Source organism: Taurulus bubalis, assembly GCF_910589615.1.
Source record: "Taurulus bubalis genome assembly, chromosome: 4".
NCBI classification, from domain to species: Eukaryota; Metazoa; Chordata; class Actinopteri; order Perciformes; family Cottidae; genus Taurulus; species Taurulus bubalis.
The window spans coordinates 21,690,765-21,710,576 of NC_136592.1; the positions used below are offsets into that span (position 1 = coordinate 21,690,765).

A 19,812-nucleotide genomic window follows, 5' to 3' on the forward strand; every position below is an offset into this window, starting at 1 on the left:
AAGGGGGAGCCTCCAAACTAAACAAAGCTTTCATTTTATTTGCTCAACAGTGAATGAATCCATGTCTTCTTTGATTGCCAGCCATCTCACAAACACAACAGCTTCTAGTTGTTGTAGAATTCAGTTTTAAGGCTGAATATCAATGCGAGTTAGCAAAACTCATTCCCCGTTCATTCTCCGGAGCACAGAGTCTGAGACATGGCGGATAGGAGATTGACGAGAGGATTGGCCCGGAGGAAAACAAAACCCGACAAGAAGGTGAACACACGCGCGTGCACACACATTCACATGCACGCAAAAAGGCACGCACGTAAATGTGCAGGGGCAAATGTGTGTGTAATCAGTATTGTTGCTTGTAAGGCACCGCAAATGGAATCTGTGTATCAGATTGAACTGTCAGTCAGATGGTGACTGATGGCTTAAAGACCTGCCCCCTTCAAACACATGGCTTCCTATAGAGGGCTCTATAAAACACAGAGGGGCTGAAGAGGGAGAGGACACAGATAAACACAGAGGTCAAAGAGACATTTCCGTGATTACACTCCGACCAATCCATAACGTGAAGCGCTGCAATGGAATTCAGCACAGCACAAGACAAAATAATGCCTTAAGAACAGGGAGAGACATTTATAGTCAAACATCACAAAAGCACCTTAAATAAGGAAACACTATACAATGGAATGGTACACTTTTCAAGGCCACAATATTCAAAAGATAAAGTAAGAGAAACACCAAAAACGTAGTTACAATAATGTACATGAGGCTTATGAACAGACCCGACAATACACCTTTCCTCGGCACACATTCTTGTGCAAATCTCTCTCATCAGGCTGGATAATTCATTATCATTTACTAATTGCACTCTTATCAAAAAGGATGACTAGTCTGAGGGGTAAAGTGTGCCATCGACTGCTGTATTGTGACGTGAAAATGTACTTTTCCAACCAGGACGTGTGAATTGATTACCAGGTCTGAATCTCATTAGAATGCACTGCACACTGAAAATAGTGCTCAGCTTGTTGATACCCCAGGAATTGGCAGCTTTAAAAATCACTTACTTTAATGTTGATAATAATTATGTGCATCAGGAACTCCAATAATGATTTGTTGGACGCTTTTAATAATATATTTTTAGAGCTGCTCGCTGCCGAATCCAGAACTTAGTCTCTAATGATTCTACCATCTAGGAATATGCTTTCTTCTTTTACATAAATCCAAAAATGAAACTCTCATTAGTTTTTTCCAAGACAAAGAAAAGATGCTCCAAAGTGTCAGTGGAACTACTTGAAATTAAATCTGGATATATTTTAATTACTCTGTTGTTCTTTTTAAGTCTTCTTAGATTTGAGGAAGGAGAAGGTGATACAAAATGCTTCAAAATGTGGGATATCTAATTCATGTATATATAAAAAAAAAAGAAAAAAGGAGGGAAGATTTCTTCATTATGCACAGAGAAAAGTGCCTTCCATTTATATGTAGATGTAATATCTGTCCTGTCAAGCCACATTAAAGTTTAGATAATGAGGTTGGACGGATAAGTCAGATTTCCCTGAACTGTAATGGATATTGTTTATTCATGCTCTATATGAGAGCAAGCCACAATAGCCTTTACAGACACATACAGACTCTGAGCACTTAGCACTGGCTGAGCTGGTCGGGAGCATGTAAACATTCCTGTATATAACAGATGACTAATGTCTTGGTGTGTGACTGAGGGTCTGCCTGTATGCCGAGGTCAAGAGAGTGCATTGAAACTGTATTCACAGGGGTCGCAGAGGCCATTACCCCCCTCTGTCTGCCACAGCGGCCTTTGACCCCAAATATGTAGAGTGGGGCCATACTGGCCCAGACAGAGAGAGGATCATTTTACAGCTGGACGCCAATCTTAAACCCACTGACATCACAGAGGGAACCAGAACCTTTCCCATGGATTTATGGATATAAATCAACTCCTTGCCCTGTCCTCGCCTATAGCACACAGCGGTGTCCTCTTACATGGTCTCACTCTAAGTCTTCCCACTTTGCCAGGGGAAATCCCGTTCTTGGCATTAGTTCTGCTACACGGCCCTCTTTTCCCCTGGTAATTACAGCAGTCAAGAGTGTGAGTCTGAGGGCTTTATCGGTTGAAAATAGATGATTACTTGTCCATTGTGTTTGGTAAGATAGTAAATATGGCAAAACCTGAGCTGAAGAGATTCTGGTCAAGAAGGGAAATAGACTCAAATGAGTTGTAAAGAACAGCGGGCCAGAGGGACATCTGGGACGGTTATGAGTATGTTGACAAGAGGAAATGGGGGTCACAGCGAATGGCAATTACGCATGCAAGAAGGCAGTTTAGCACAATTAAAACTAATGAGCCTTCAGCCCTAAAACCTGCACAAGAATTAGTGATTTTCTGCCACATGTAATCCAGATGGACAAGTGCAGTAATTACTGAGCTGCTACCTAAAGTCATATCACACAGTGCATCTAAAGATGTCAGTAAGTCATCACTGACCAGTCAAGTGGAAGCCGACATGTTCACATAATCCCTGCCTGTCTGAACTGCTGGGATGTTTCATACGGACAATAGAGGCGAAGCGGTGGGCGGTGCTGAACAGGTTACAGTTTGGTAGCCATCTATGTGCTTCAAATTTCCTCCTTCAATTTCAGAGCATCCACAAAAATGGGTGTGTAAAAGTGCAGATATGCACTCAAATGCAGACTTTAATGCAACTTGTTTAGTAAAATCATGCACAAGCTTCACTACTCAAACTGTTTCTTAATACAAATCAGATAAACAAATAGTTACGTCACCACATTGAAGGGGTTAGACGGGTGGATGATGGATTAATGGACTGACGGATGGAAATGGGGGGTAATTGAGGGGAGAGACGCCGGACAACACCCACCATGGTGGTGCTGGTCACAGCTCGTCTGTCCTGGCGAGGGCTGAGCAGTCTGGGAGGGAGACTCCAGCTCCTCCACCAGGGGAGGGCTGGTGTTGAGCTGCCCCACAGGAGGGGGCCACGGTAGGTCCTTGATCACTTTAATCTCTACTGCAAGTGTCGACCAAGTCACCAGAGAAGGGAAGGAGAGGACAGCGAAGAGAGGCATAAATGGACAACAACAAAGGGAGTGAGGAAAGGTAAGTAATGCCAGGAAACAGGGGAGAAAAAGGAGAAAAGGAAGAAGCGGTAAGTGAAAAATAGATTAAGGCAGAAGATGCCAGCATTGTGGTCGAGAGCCATTGTATACTGTGATCCAAGAATCAGCAGTAGCTGAAAGGGATACAACAGGACTGAAAAAGAAGTGAAGTTAGTTTACCAGTAAATAGGGTTGGGTTCTGATAGCTGATATTGGATTTGGTTCCAGGTCATTTAAAATTCCTGGATTTCTAAAGAACCACAGTCAAGGGTTACTTACAAACGCTCAGCTGCGATAAGGGATTTGGAAGGACAGATTTAGATTCTATAAAACGCTATTAAACCCCAACCCTACATGAAAAGTCGGGCTTTCTGGCCTCTCTTCCCCTCTCCATTGGCTTTCACTCAACAATCTTCACAATCCAGACTGGAACCCACAATGACAAACTTAAACCTCACCAGAGATACAGTAGAAACATGACAAGGCAAAGTTCTCAATCCAGACTTTTACAAGAATGAATGCATAACATGCTGTATGACATACTTTAGCTCAGAGGCTGGCCCAAATAATTTAACGCTTTACCTAAAATGTGAAGGCTATAATATATAAAACTGCCTTGAGTTCAGCTACAGCAGATAGGCATTGATACACTGCATCAGCATACACTCTGCTCTTAATCTTTGTGCTGAGTTTGAAAAAATAACTAAGGCCTCTATATTAAGATAAACAACACTGCAGACAATATCCTTCACTGGAATGCATCTTAGAGCATCCATCCTGACCGTGGATGCTCCCCGGGCTTTGCCCCTTGAATAATGTATTCCTTCTGTCCAGCCTGGGTAGCACCAAGCTGAATGGAGCACCCTTGCAAAAGCACATATGTCACTGAGAAAGGGCCACTTGTCAAATAGCTGAAGATAAGGTTTTTACATCAGCCAAGAAAAAGATAGCGTTAGAAACCAAGGCTAACAAAGAAACATAGACCAGCAATTGTAGCTTTTGAAAAACACCATGTGTTCCTCCAGATGTTCAATTACTCTTTTTTAAATTGAATTGTCAAACACAGATCTACAAAATTTTAAATTCACTGTCCATCGTGCAGAAGATGTTACAGCAGTAGATGGACGTAAGTACAAGGGACAAAAATGTGTGTGATTTCATTAAATCATTAGAAATTAACTACTAATGTCGGACAATGCCCTTAACCAAGAATTGAGAAGCTTTAAAAACAGAGAAAGTTCCTATCAGCTTGCCAAAGGTGCAGAAAGAAGAAACACTGCAGGTTTAGCCCAAAAAGAGACACTGTTAAGAAACACAAACTCACAGGAACAAAAGTACATACAAGATTGGACAGCTACAACATGTACAACATGTGAATAACTTCTAATTAGAGATTCCTATTCAGTCAGTATTTACTACCGAGTAGTAATAACAGCAAGTATATTTCATCAGAGTTAGATGCACATTTAGATTCGTAGTAACACCCCTCATGTAAAGGGAGTTGACTAAGTGCTACTTTATCTAAGAGGAAAATAATGCAGCTCTATATATAACCATGAGTATGGCACTCTGTTGTATTGGCTGGTAAACAAGCTGGTTTTCAGTGGGAGGAAGAGCATAATGTTAGAAACTCGCCTGTCCTCCATCCTGCAAGGAATTACAGCGGCGGTGGTACAGGACATGCTAATGAGAAAGAATATCTGCGGGCTGGATGTATGGGAGAAACTGGAGAACATTCAATCCGACAAGCAATTAAATAGGGGGCTAATCGAGAGAGAGGTGGCTGGAAGGAGGAGCTGTTTGATTTCTACCCTGATGGGAGGGATGCTGGGTGGTGGACCAGTGGGACTGGAGGGTGGGGAATGAAGACAGAAGGTCTGAAACTCCAGGAGATAATGTAACTTCTACTACTTTGGGATGAAGTAGGGGACTCTCTTCCTATGAGATTAAAAGCCTAATACTCATTTCACATTGCAGATTAGCGTGTAATTGTTTGGGGAGCAGAAGGCTGCCTCCACTCTGCAGCCTCACTGTGAGAAGATTTTGGCGAGTGTGGCTCAGATGCGCTTGGTTGCACAGCTGAATAATAGCATTTAGCACTGTGAAAAGTAAGGCAGGCTGATTCAATAGCCGAGTGTTTCGTCTCTCTTTTTTTTTTACTCTGGGTGACTGGAATCTCCTTCACCTTGTAACACATTTAAAAATACTGCTGGCCACAAGGCCTTGAATCATCCTAGACTCTAGATGCCATCTATTGTCGCATGGATGAAAGCATCTTTACACCTTGTAGCATTCTTCAGTGACAAATTCAAGTTCTGGACTGAGGTGGCAACAGCAGCTCACTAGGGTCGATTCAAACATCAATCTTCAAGGCTCACCACATCAACCTGTGTACAGCTAGCTGTATTGGCTGATGCAGATTTTGTCTCATGTCAGTGGATGGTACAGGCTAAGTGTTTTAGAGACCGAAGGTGAATATCAGGTAGAAAATAAAATAACAATATGAAGTCTAAGTCATGTGACTTTCTTTTGGTTCATTGGTTCATTAAGTACTTTAATCTAAAGTGGTCAGCCTGCTCACTGTAAATCACTTCATGCAAAGACTTTATAGCATAACATAGAAAGTCGATGTCCAAATTTACGATTTTTGAATACAATTCGGCTAGGGTTATTGTAATTATTGGTAGAAGTGTCTGTGTTTTAGTTTTCTCGAAAAGACACAGAAGACACAACAAATAAAGACTATTTCTGAGGGAATATGTTAACAAAGCCAAAGAGTACGACATCTTTGTCATCTCATCTGACTGCATTTGGATCAATATGCCACTTCTGATCTGCATAATCTGCATTAGTACACAAGGCCTAGTGTTGACATAGGAATATAGGGTATTAACAATTCTAAATCGACAGAGACCATACGAGTTGAGCACACAAAAGTGGCCATGGTCAGACTTTAAGTAGGAACATTTCAAAACGTGCGTGTCCGTCGCATGTCCTGCTTGCTTTGGAAACGTGTGATGTTGGCAGGATGTCACTCAGACTGGACACCGCCAGGTTGAGCACCAGTCTGGAGGTTGGCATTCAGTAAGCTTGTGTGCTGTAAACGCTGCGGCTGAATAATTGTTTCAAAGCCTGCATGTTGACTACAGTTCATCAAAAGAACCAGGGAATACTTGAACAATGGACAAGTGTCCTTTTTATGCGTGTTTACCTTCCCTTCGTTCTCCCAGGAGCAGATCTAACTTTAAGGCCAGGTATTTGTTTACCCAGGCTTTTCATTAGCCCATAGCACTTCATCACTGTAAACAGTGCAGCACCATAAATCAGCAGCTATGCTTGTTTCCACCAACGGCATTTAATTTAGTTCTGCTTAATTTGGTTGGCTAATTGCATGCATATTCAAAACAAGCTGGAAGATTGCAATGTTTATGCCGCACATTATAAGCAGAAGCGCTTGGAAACAAAACCAGCCTGTTCCGAAGACATGTTTGTTCCTTCGACACCCAAATCATCATAGATAACAACTGTGTAATGCTCCAGGGGAACTGAAATGCCACCTCATTCCACCCATACTGTATCCATCACATTATACGGTCCAGCTCTCTTTCAAAGCGCAGATCTGCTTTGGCTTTGAAAATGAAAGCGGCAAGGCCTTTTCCCTGTTCTTCTATCGGAAGAGAGCAGGAAGAGATGCGTTCGTGATGGCCGGCCAGCAGGAGCTTCTACGGGAGCTTGCTGGAGGAGCGCTGCTGCCGTCCTTTGTAAGGGAGGCTTACAGTGCTGTTGTGGGTGTGTGTGTGTGTGTGTGTGTGTGTGTGTGTGTGTGTGTGGCCAATGTGTGTGAGTGAAGATAAGACCTGTGGCAGCGCTCAGTGAAAAGAGGCCAAGACACATTTGAGGCCCATGAAAGAGCGCTGTCAGGAAGGTTATCGGCAGGGTGTTGCTGCAGAGGCCGGGAGGACGAGACCGAGCTGAGGAGTGACAGACAGCGCGGGGGAAACCAGACCTGCCAAGCAGAGAGAAACAGAGCCGTGGCACCCACAAAACAGCGGGCTTTAACCCAGGTGCAAATAACCCGCGCAGGACTGTAACTGAATCAATTATTTATTTTAGGACATTAGACTTGAGCCTCTGGTTTCTGGGTCGTTAAGCCCATGAAGATTCATTAAAAAAACATAAAGCTCCCCAAGACCTTGAGGAGCAAGCGACAGCGCCTTCTCTTATCTTCCGTGTTAAAAGCACGGCACCCCGCAGGCCAGGAGCCAAGTGAAAGGAGTTAGTAGCAGGTAACAGAGGGCAAGGAGATTAGGTGACAATTGCTCTCAATCCCGCTCCTGCTGTGACGAGGCTGAGATTTCCAATGGCGGCGTGACCATGTCTGGGTGTGTGAGCGAGCGTGTCGTATGCAGAGTCAAAGCATACATACGACCTTACACTGGCGGACACTTTACTCTCGCTCTCACGTGCAGGCTTTTTCATATGTTCAAATTCTAACGTGTATTCCTCACTCTTCACTTGCAGTCTCATCCATCACCAAGTTAGCAGCCATGAGGGAGGCAGGAAAGAGGCTGTGGTGAGCGTGGGTTCATTCTAGAGTGTGTGTATATGTATGTATGCAAGTGGAAGGGGAGGGGGGGGGGGGGGGGGGGGGGGGGGGGGGGGGGGGGGGGGGGGGGCAGCGAGGATGAGTGATTAAGCAAACCGCAAGTACACAGCCCCCCAACACTAACAAGGCAGGGCGTTTACATTCCATTGCAGACCTGTCAGGAGATAGTCCAACAGTGAATAATAACACCAAACCAAGTGTTGTGAAGAGGCGAGCGAGCATGCAGGCAGCGGTACGGACAGCAGAGGAAAAAGGGCTGCAGCAGGGAGCATTAATCTGCTCTCCTTCCTCCATCATTAATGGAGACAAATAGTCTTTTATGCAGATAGCGAACCGTGTTACACCGTGGTGGGCGGGCGTAGGCAGCATTTGGTATTTAATCCACCTTCCTATTTCTTTTTTACACCCACTCCACAGTTTAGTAAGGCTGTGTATCTTTTTTTATTATCTGTTAATTCTTTGTTAGCAAACACTTTCATTTCCCATGAAACTGCTGGAAAATAAACGGTGACGGTTTTGCAGAAAATGCCTCCAAAATCCAAACTGTGAATCATTAGTCATTGATATTCCACGGCCGTGAAGTGTTTTAGCAACTATAGCAATATACCTGAGGAAAATTGCCCTTCTAGAAACCCAACAACACAGGGAGCTATAGTTAGGCTGACCTGAAACGGGCCATCTGCGCACAGAAGTGCTTGAATCGGGCCTGAAACAGCAATATCAGAACATTTTTACATACTACCTTAAAACCTGACCTCTGAGGACACAGCAACATCTCCTGTATGGAGCTTGTTAACAATTCTACATTTTACCCGTGTTATCTACAACACCCTAACAAGCACTGGACGGAAATAAAGGCTTCACAAATTGTTGTAATAGTGTATTCATCCTCTGTAAAAAAAACATCTGCAATATTTCATGAAGGTGCTTTGCAAAAGCAAATGGATATTTACAATGTGCAGTTTAGTTGATATAACATTTGCCTTTAGCTTCACAAATGGTGGCGTATTCAATGTGTTTACATTGTCCTTGATCATGTATATGATATGATATATTGTCAATAAATGTTAATATGGATAAATCTTTTTTGAATTGTTTTTGGAGCCTTAAAACAGCATTTTTGCAGATAGGCAAATTCACATCAAGCTTTTCCCCCACATACTCTATCGTGACTATCCTAAAGATGGTTCAGGAAATGTGCCTCTGATAATGCTGATACCATCAAACCCACATGACCCTGACTAGAAATATCTAGTTACAGGTGCAACTACTAAAAGAAAAAGATAAAACGCATAATTAGCCACAAAATATAATCCCAACATGGATTCCACAACTACTTTAAGAAACATGTCCAGACATCTCAAGCTTTAACTTACAGTAAGCCCATGACCTCCTGATTCCAATCTAAACTTTCAAAAACCCCAAGTAGACTTTTGCAAGACAATGCAACACTGTCAAATATGATACCAACGATTTTTAAGTGTTGATGTGCTTTGGAAAATTGGTTGGATCAAAATTCATCGACATAAGTGTTGTGAAACAGCCGTAAGGATTTGCAGTTTCCACCCAATAGATATATAGATGTTTAACAGCAGGGTAACCTGGTAAAATCTCACAGCAGGCTCTAAGCTGTTTGTAGACAGGCCTAAAGAACTGGCTCACAAGTTGACTTAAATATTGAAGCAGTGTATAATTTCTTGACTATTGAGGTAAGCTGGTTGCAAAGATCAGAGCCTCGGGCGCAGGCACACATGCTCAAGCCTTGAAAGGTAGGAAACTTTCTCTAAGCCCCTTGATGTCTGGATGCAAGGCCGGTTTACACTGAAACCTGCAAGAGAAACAAGCCTGTGTTGACACGGCTTGTCCCAAAGACCTCTTTCTCATCATTCCTCTTTTTTTCTGTCTTCCAAATAGTGGGGAATTATTTCTGCGTGAATAAAACATAACGCTGACTGAAGACGAGCAACGAATCAAAGGACTTTTTGGGACTGCAGCTTTCGCCTTTGAAAGACAACTTGAAGACGTATCTCTCCAATTGCCAGCCGGCACACTTTGACATCCAATGGAAATTAAATTAATCATCATCAAAATAGGGACGCTGTCTGTAGAAGGGGAGTTGAAAGAGGGATGTGTTAGTAAATAGCGCCCTACACAAACTTCTGAGTGCTGCTTGACAGAAAAATAATGAGGGAGAGGAAGAAAGTGATTAAGAATGCAGCATCCCTTATTTAACTAATCACTGGCACAGAGCAGCGTGACTCCTATGAAGATCTCAATGCCTAGAATACACAAAAGTAAACAGGAAACAGAAATTAGGTGACAAAACAATTAGGAAAATTAATAATGATAAAAGAATAGACAAGACATATGATATCTATGTACATGCACAGAGCCTGCTCTGCCTGTCAGAACTTTGTCCATCTGAACATGCAATTTATGATATTACTAAGTTTGAAAGTCTTCAAACCTTTTTTTTCCCTGTAATATTAACTTTTAACTGATGATGAAACAGTCTCAATTGAATTATGATGCCTCTATATGACCAACATAAGTGAACAAGACAATCAGCGAGGAGATTGTATATTTCTATATAGTTATCCTTAATGCTGGTCATCGATGCCATCGGGTCGGATTCCATGGGAAATCAGAGGAAATCTAAAATGGCAAATCTGAAATGTCTGAAATGGCAAGAGTTTGAGGCACAGGGGAACCAGAACCAGGTCTGAGCGGGGCGACTGTCAGACCCTGCAGCAGCAGTCAAATGAGAGGTTGTCCACAGGGACTCGGGTTCTCAGAACGCTACTGCTTTCATGAACAGGCTCCGCCAAAATCAACACAAAATAAAAGTTCCCTGTAGTAGCTCTAATGAGGTACAGTAAGTTGGTACTGAGTGGTACGCTCCTCACCTACAGGTATGCACTAAATACTCCCTCAAGCCTTTTTCTTCTTCCACAAATGAGATTGATGAGCTTGCTACCATGTAATGTCACATAAGAGAGTTCACACACACACTAAAACATATTACATACTACAGCGAGGCCCAACTCAGCACCTGGTCCATTTCGCCACACTTTTCCATGCTACTGATGTCACTACGGCTCACCTTGTCTGCTAGCAACTCAGTGAAAAGTGGAACGTTAACATCTTCAAACATAGGCCAGCCGGAAATGTCCTTATATACAAATACATTCACTGTGGGTGCTCTCGTGTCCTTGGAGTTGTTCTATTATTAGACGTCTAACGTCTCGTGTCTAATGTATGCACCTTCCGCCTAGAAAAATTCCTCGTTTGTGTAAACATTCCTGGCAAATACACAGTTCCTGATTCTGATACTGATTATTCATGGCCTCTGAAAGTGGCTTGTATTTTGTAGAAGACGTGTTGTGATTTTGGACATCGAAGCGCAGCTATTTCCCACAATTTTGTCACAGACAAAGAGCAGTTGTAAAAAAAAATCATTAATATCCCCAAACTGCCTTGACTTTTCTTTACAGGTATATATAAACTATTCACAGCAACTATGTGAATTGGGCTTTAGAGTGTGCTTTCATTTAAACATGCAACATCGTATGACCTGCCTTCAGATGTCTCACGAAGATCTTTAACTTCCCATCAACATAAAAAAACATCATCGGGGCTTAATCTCCCGCATCCTCTCTGCTTCTAATCAATTGTGCTTTATTGAAATTCTATAAATGCAATGCAGTGTTCCAAAAGGAAAGAGAAGAGCAATACAATAGAGGAATACATGGAAATGAAAATAAAGGTATGGAAAATAAACTAGAATACAATCAAATCATTATGCAGAAAATGTCGATAATTTTTATATTGCTCTGTGAGATTACATTTACACTTCGATAAAGTGAAATTACTCTTCCAAGTATAAACAAATAATCACAAACTTAGCAATGTATTTTCCCAACTATATCCAGAATAAGACTCCAGGGCCATGCATATTATAATGGCTTCTTTCATTCAGCTGTAATTAAAAAAATAAAGGGCTCATCTATTGATGAATTAGTCACGCTGATGAGTTGACTGAGGCAAGATTAATGTTTTTGTGCAGAACAACCTCACTTCAAAAACAGCACTTCAGTATTCTTCTAACCGCAGTGTTAATTAAGGCTGCACAATTAATCGCAATATAGCCAATTACAATAAAAAATATGTAATACGCTAAATAGGTTTTCAATATAGTCATGCTGCAGAGATGGCCTACAGATACCATCTTTGAGTTGTACAGATCCCCTGCAGAAATCATACCATAATAATGTTTACATGTTTGTCAATGAAAAGGATAATAATTATGTAATGATTCCCTCAAATATTGCAATTCCAATTCCAGTCAATTATATATATTTTTCAAAATCGTTCAGCCAGAGTGTTCATTATTCTGGTTCCACAGCACCCTTAGAGGTGGAGGAGATGACATAGATTCCCACATTTCACCCGTCACCCCTACTTCTGAGTACCCAGAAATGTGACAGCACTTATACACTCGTGTGCACACTGGAAGGCTGATTTGAAGACTATTGGCTGTGCCTTTTTTTAGTCCACTTCAAGCATTAAGCAATCACACAAGTGGCGTCCTGATAATGCAATTCTATTCAAGGTGATTTGCATTTGAAATGGATGACATTTTCTCAACAAATAAGTAGATTTAATTGTTTGGGCTTACATGACCATTTTCTGCATAGCCAGTATATTACACTCGCTAAACATCTGCAAAACAAACTTACAAATTTCATTCTAAAAGGACAATTAATAACCTGTGTGTTGAGGATTTAAGCAAGAAATCAATCAAATTGCAAGATTCAGGGTAACGCATATGGTTCAGGCATCAAAGTCTAAGTCTAAAAGAATATAAAGACAAACAAGAGACAATCCCCAGCCCCGTCTCCAATGGTACCTGTGAGGGATTTAGAAGTGCAGTCCTTTCCTCCGGGGGGACCTGATCCAGTGCCACTTACAGAACCCTCGTAGCTAATGCAGTCATAACAAAGCAGAGCTGTTCAAGGATAAAAAAGAAAAAATATAAAGAGAAAAGGGGCGATGAAAAATAGAGTCATGGGTTGCTGATTTTCTATTATCATATTAGGTAAGAGGCGTGGCATTTTTTTCTTTCAATTTGGTGTGCATTTTTCATATTCCAAAGCCATATTCTTCCCAGGAACAGCCCTGTTTGATGTTATGGCTGTGTCAGCCATGCTGAAGCTCTCACACCACAACAACTACCTGCCCCTACATGCAACTGCACAACCAATCATGCCCCCCTGAGCAGCAGAGGTATCATTTTAGCTTAAACAGGCTGCACTTGGATCAAAAACAGCACATAATAGACTGGACACCTGCAAGTGAACTTAGCGGGTGCTTTAACAGAGGAGGGAAGAAAGAAGCGTTAACAGAGAGTATAAAGCAGCAGCAACCCTCACCACCCTGACAGAAGCCAAATTCAAATGTGTTAGAGCTGGAAAAAACAGACACCTGGGTTAGTAGAGCAGAAGAGAAACAGTTTCAGAGTTAAAAGCGTGGAATTTAGAAGCAGTCATCTCTAAACTGGATTAGTTTTCACTGTTTGAGCTTTTGACATCAGGACTAACAAGACATGTTATTTAGTTAAAGTGGCAATCCCTAAGATTTCACTTGTGGTGATTTAATATTTTCTATTTGAGTCAAAACAATGCAGTTGTGCTTAGAGTTTAGCAGTCTGGAGTTTCTGTTGATACATGAGCTTAAAGTTCTCAGAACTGTGCGCATATAGATTTTGAAGAAAATGAAGAAAAACAGTAATTTTGCTTTTTGCCCGTGAATGTTACCACAGACACCCAAATATACAAATATTGCAATACTTTTATCAGGGTGCCATAGGCTAAATCACTATTGTGTTGCGATGGCAGTATTTCAAATGAAAATCTTTGGGATTGCCTCTTGAAAATGTTGTTGTTCTTTTATATTGTTTGACAAGAAAGAGCAATGTGTGGAGGTTGTGTATTTTTTCCACAAAACTCCTTTAATGCTACGCAGTATGTTACTGATGTTGAGCTACTTCTGCTTGTGTCATATTACATGTATGTGGGTGCTTATTGCCGTACCTGCAAATGCTTTGGAAATCCTCTCTTTCTTCCATTCCCAGGGCTGGTCATACTCCTCGGGGGGTCGCTCGTCATCCTGCGGCAGCCGGCTTTCTCTGGGGCAGCGCGAGTGCTCAGGGTCAGAGTCTCCGCCGTTCTCGGCTGGCTCATATGGCGTGTCGTACAGGGGCAGCTGCCTCACCAGCCCTTCCTTAGGTCCTCGCCCACCGGATCGTATTTCTACAAACAAGGAGAAAGGCTGGTCGTTAATGCCGGGTTTCTGTGATAAAGTTTTATAGATGAAAACGGCTCCATGGGGCAGAACCGTCCGCATACGAGAAATGAGGATTTATGACGGTATATGCAACTACAAAACACTAAAGCAATACATTTTGTAAGACCTGACATGTGCAGCGATATTTCAACTGTTTTGACTGAGAGACAAAAACAGCCTCATGGTCACAGTTTGAGCTACTTGCATTCTTGTTATATGGCTGAATTCACAGCCAATGACAGTTTGCAGGTTAAAGGGCACTAATAACATCGCCTATCAGACTAAAGGGTTGATCTATTTTGCTCCATCTTTAAATGAGGAAGAAGCTGTAAACCCGGTAAACCCTGTCATTTATTATGGCTAGTAATGAACAATTTCTGATCATTGTAGAAGAAACAGACAATTGGGGAAGAAAGGCTCATAATGTTGGTGCATTATTGTGCTGAGGAAATGAATCGTCCACTGAAGTTGCTCAGATGTTGCCCAGTGTTGCACTGCCTCAACAACCTGGGTTTATTTTGTATAAGGTTGCTGGATGCATTGCAGTCCAACTGCAGCCTCAAAGCATCCTAACAACAGTAAGCAAGGCACTGAAATTAAATGGATACAGGTGCTACATGTACTGAGTTCACAGGCCCATCATTAACATAAAAGTATGCAGGGCACCTCCCATCCTCATTTTAGAACTCAAGTGTGAATCCCCCACCAGCGATGATCAGGAAGAAAGACTGTCTACATGTTGATGGGATGTGTGAGTGGCATAGAAGGGGCCCCTTACATGTGGTGGTGAATGAGGGTGATGGTTTGCTGTTGCTGAACTGATAACAGAAGTGGGAAGCAGAAGAGAGTGTTGAAATAAGGGGAGGATAGCGGAGCCTGGGGGGCTGAGCACCTGCAAAAAGCACAGTGTAACCTCCCTGAGTACAGCAAAACCTTGCCCCGGGCTGCACATACCTGCTTTGTCAGAACAGAGACAGACCCAATTTCCTTCCTCACCTTGGTACCTCCGTGCCCCCCGAAAAACTACAAATGACATACTCAGCATATAATGTCTCTTTTATCAATAGCTGGGGAATCTGTATTTACATCTAATTTTAGTAGTATTATGATTTTCTTAAAATCAACATAAAATCAAACATTTTCAGATCGGAGGTTTTGCTCTTCAGCCATCGATATACTGTAGTGGTTGGGCAAAAATAAATGAGGGTATGATGCCATTTCACCTTGTGCATTCTTCACACAATGCAGAGAGGCTCCTTAGTAGATGCACCAGTAAACACTTCCTGGAAAATGTCAACATCTACGATTTGTCAGTAGTTGAATATTTCATGTGTCCATAATTTCTGCATGAAGATAAAATCTAGAATAAGGCGGACACTGCCATGAAGGATGCCTGGCCGCTGTTTGAGATATTTAATCGCATATAGCAGCCAGGTTTATCTCAAACATTTCAAAGAGGCTGTGAAGAACCACATTACTGAGAAATATAAAGTAAAGCGGTGTCAAACATTTCAGAAAACAGCATATATTTCAACGTTTAAAACCGTTTCCTGAATATGACTTACTTTATACACATTTTAGGTATGTTAAGAATTATAAATACAGTGCATGTTTTTGTTTTTCCATCCATGTTATAAACCTACCTAACATCACCTGACCTACACTAGGATGCAAGCAAAACCTTTCTTTCGTAAGTAGGTGAAACAGACCTGACTCCTAATGAAGCATCGTGCCCTTGAGAACTCTCCTCATCTCCTCTTTCCTCCGCCTCCTCTCGCCAGTCTCCCTCTACTCATATGAAGTTGTTAGCAGCCTGCACCCTTCCTCCTGGGCCACATGAAGCTGTTAGTGGCCAGCACCACCATAGAGTAATGCAATGTGAAGAGAATGAAATATTATGCCACACTACTGCATAATTGCCTCTTAGCCCAAGGGAGCTCTTGCGGAAAAATGAGCAATGCGTTGAGCCTAATGGAGCTACCCGCCGGTGGTGGTGGAAGCGGAGGGGTGGAGTGAGGTGAGGCTGCCTGGTCCCGTATCTCAGCGTAATCCTGCATTAGGCAAACTCACACTCTTTGATCTAGCAGTTAAAAGACTTGGTACTACGAGATCCAGGCATGATTAGGTCCTACCTCCCCTGCAGGAGAACAAATAGCTCTAGAAGGAGTGGAAGAAGCAAAGGGGGGCTGCCTGATGAGAGGGATGGGAGGAGGGTATTACTGGTGGTGAGTATATCTTGTGGGAAGAACCCTTTAATTGGAGGCACGTTGCCTTCAATAAACTGCTGCAGTGGATTGAGTCGTCCCCCCCACCCCAGGAATGAGGCCTTGTGTGTGCAGATAGCCGCCACGTTGACCTTCTTCCTTCCAACCTCCTTTCCTTGTTTCCTTACATCCTCCACTCTTTTCTTTTTCGCTGTCAGCTCCTGTTAAGGCACGCTTGGTAAGCTGGGTGGGGACACATCAGTCTAGGCAAATTACAGTGATTGGCATGGCAGTGGGGTTGCATGTTTCAACACAGCTGCAGTCTATCTTTTTGTCTTTGACCTCTACCCTCTGTTAAGGGTCAGAGGTCAGTCACCACACCCTCCCTTGATGTAGCTCATACCTCCCCCTCCCCAGATGACTGAGTTCCTGTCCAGATGCTGCACTTCCTCTCTTATGATTTTTAGCCCCTTGCCTACTTGGTCTTTACAACTCCTGCATTCATAACCCTGAAATGATTGCAATAGTTTTATTTTCCCAGTATTTTACAAGGGGAAGGAGAGGAGATATTTCAAGACCATTTGTTCAGCCAAAAATATGTTTTTGCTCCAAAATTTGTGCTTAAAGTATTTTAGGAAACAGTTAAACATCGGGAAAGTGTGCCACACTCCACAGGGTTTCAAAAGTCATGTTGCAGCAGCAGCAGCAGCACTGACCATAACCATCTGTTTAGTGCCACGGAAAAAAGATGTGTTGGGGTTGGGGAGAGCATACTGCTGAGACCCAAACAGCTGCATTCAAGCTACAACCCATTTTTTCCTAATGAAAAAAGACACGGATACCAACTGTCATTAAAAAACTGTTAAGCACCAGCCAGTTGAATGCAGATTTACTCATGCAAGCAAAAAAAACAAACATAAATAGCGGCAGTGAGAAGAATCTTTAAAACAAGTGACAAATCCTGTCTTTCGTTATCATTTTTATCTCTGGTTCATGAACTCGAGAGATAAAACCCGAAAGGAAAGCGAGGAACATGTTCCTTGCAATATATCCAGGGGGGCTCCTGTTACACTCACTACAATGGAAGCCCTCTGGGCATATTATCATGGCAGTGCATGGGCAGGCAGAGAGCTCTGGATTAAATAAAAAATACATTAACAGCAACCAATCTGACAACCGCATCCGGCTGCACATAAAGGACTGACCGAGCCATCTAGCCCTCATCGTCCGGACCACTCCTGCCTTACTCGCCGTCCTTCTCCATTATTGGCAACCAGTAAAAGTGAATGCATTTGCAAGAAAGTAGCAAACAATTGCTTTTATTGCAAGGCTAAAGCTTCAAATATGTAAAGGGAAAACACATTTATCTGGTTGACTGCCACCCACCCACTCCACTGAGGCAGAGAGAATGTGCTGTCCGAAGCGCTTGCAGAGGCACAGTGAATATCTGGATTTGATTGAGGGGGGATCTCTTGTGCACTAGGATTGTGAAGGATTAAATGCGATTGACTTTACGCCCCAGGAAAACAATGGCCAGAAAAAAACCCAGGCTTCAAGGATTTGCTCTGCCTGCTCCCTGAGCTCAGTCACTCTTAAAGAAAGCCTGAACCTGTGAAGCTATTGCCACTTCATAGCGCTCGGTTATCAACGAGGTGGAACTCTGAGGAGAGCCTTCCATTTGAGGAGTGTGACAAAATATGTGTGTGAGAACCAAGTATACATTATAGTAAAACACTCTGCACGATGAAGTGTTTTAAAACAGATCGATGACATAGCAGATGCTTTCTGATCCAAAAGCATTCATTACTAAACTTGTGCTGTGGCACTGAGATGCTCTTGAATGCCGATGCCAAAAAGGTATTTTAGTAAACTTAGCAATCTACGACACTGGCCCAGCCAAGCTTGTTCCATGACAGAGACGCACATTTATGAAGGCTACAGAAGTGATTAACAAAGCCGCTGCAGCAGGGCTCATATATAGCAGTTAGACTTTTCCGTCGCTTTGATTTCATTCTTTTTGACTGCCCGGGTCTGTGAGGAGCGAACAGGGTTGATCTTGCGGCGGCAGTCAGAGATTTAAGCTATATTGGGGGCTACCCACAGGTATTGTGTGTCAGTATGAGAGCTGACTGACAAGAGAAGGTGTTTTACTCCTTGACCCGTGGCGGCCTGCTGGTGAGTGTCATTCCGCTTTATTGAGTGGAGCCACGAGGAGGCTCCCGCCAGAGACTGTTACCCAAAGACCTCTGGGAGAACAGTTGCGATAAGCAAAGACAAAACAACCCTGTCAGCTTTGTGCTCAAATCTCACCCCGATTTTGACTTCATTTCCATGTCTCGTGGTGTTTTAAAGGAACAAAAGGAGCAAAGACAAAAGGATTTAATTAACATGCGCGCTTCTGTCATACGTCTCTCTTCACAGCTTGCACCATTTCAACATTCCTTACTTGATTTGATATTTAAAGACAATTTATAACGCTTTGATTTTTACAGTCGTGCATGTCTCTCAGCGACCATGACAGGTTTGTCCATGTGCAAGGGGTGTGTGTGTGCTTGTGTGCTGCTGTGTCTCCATCAGCCTCCTGCAGACAGAACAAAAGCAGCCATGCCTTTGTTCTCTCAGTCTCCTACTTCCTCTCGGCTCACACTGTGCCAAGCATGCGGTGGGTACACTCCAAGGCCTCTGCCTGCCTGTCACACATATACGTATACTTTTGGGAAGCCTGGAAGCCAAAACTCAGACAGTCTATTAATGCTTGGCCCAGAGAGGAGAGTATTTTTGGTTTTGCCGCACTATGTTTGGTTGGTGCTTTCTTATAAATGCCTACTGTTTCAGCTGGAAGCCATACTTTTTAACATTCAAACGAAACATAGTGAAAGGCTCCTGCAGGCGGACCAATAGAGCTGGGTCACCTTTGAGAATTAATGTTAGGAAATCTCTCTCTATCTCTCTATCAATCTATCAAACAAGCCATGTAAGTGTATCCTTTTAAATCCAGTTAAAGATCGTGCAGCCAGTCACATGTAATATCCGAGTGAAGGCATGCCTGTGTGGGTATGTGCACCCGTGTATGTGTTAATTTGCTATTCCCCCAGATGGCCTGAGGGAATAGAATCTGAAGAGTGTCTTCCACAACATGCTGACATGCATATATATTCATTCCCCTACTGGAGCAAGAGAGTATGTCTAAAGAGACGCCATAAACAATGCAGAAAACAAGAGGGAGGCGGGTGATGACGGAAGTCAGCCAGACAAAGTAACAGAGACATAGAGAGTGAGAGTCGGAGGGAGACTATGGGGATGTATGAGACAAAGGGCGACAGCGAGTGAATAGAAAAAGGGAGGGGAAAAATAGAAAATTAGAGACAGGCGTGTGACGCAAGTTTGTCACAGAGGCAGAAATAAACAAAGAGACTGCGACAGGAAGTCGTGGAGAGTGATGGGAAGAGAAAGTGGGAGACACAGACACAAGGAGAGAGTGGCAAGAATAATAAATATGCACAGCAGTGAAGGGTGCTCCCTATCCAGCAG

The 19,812-nt window shown here is 42.8% G+C and overlaps 1 protein-coding gene across 5 annotated transcripts in view; it reads right to left on the reverse strand.

Moving 5' to 3' along the window:
- The window catches only part of shf (Src homology 2 domain containing F), a gene marked incomplete at its 5' end in the record, with an annotated part of 87,433 nt that overhangs the window by 10,008 nt on the left and 57,613 nt on the right, over positions 1–19,812 (reverse strand). For 2 of the 5 annotated variants that reach the window (XM_079216480.1, XM_079216479.1), the window contains 2 exons: positions 2,892–3,038; positions 13,825–14,043. In XM_079216480.1, the coding sequence (XP_079072606.1) occupies positions 2,892–3,038; positions 13,825–14,043 (366 nt within the window). Of the gene's footprint in view, positions 1–2,891; positions 3,039–12,641; positions 12,741–13,824; positions 14,044–19,812 lie in introns of all 5 variants that reach the window. The other 3 variants (XM_079216478.1, XM_079216481.1, XM_079216482.1) reach the window with 3 other exon arrangements.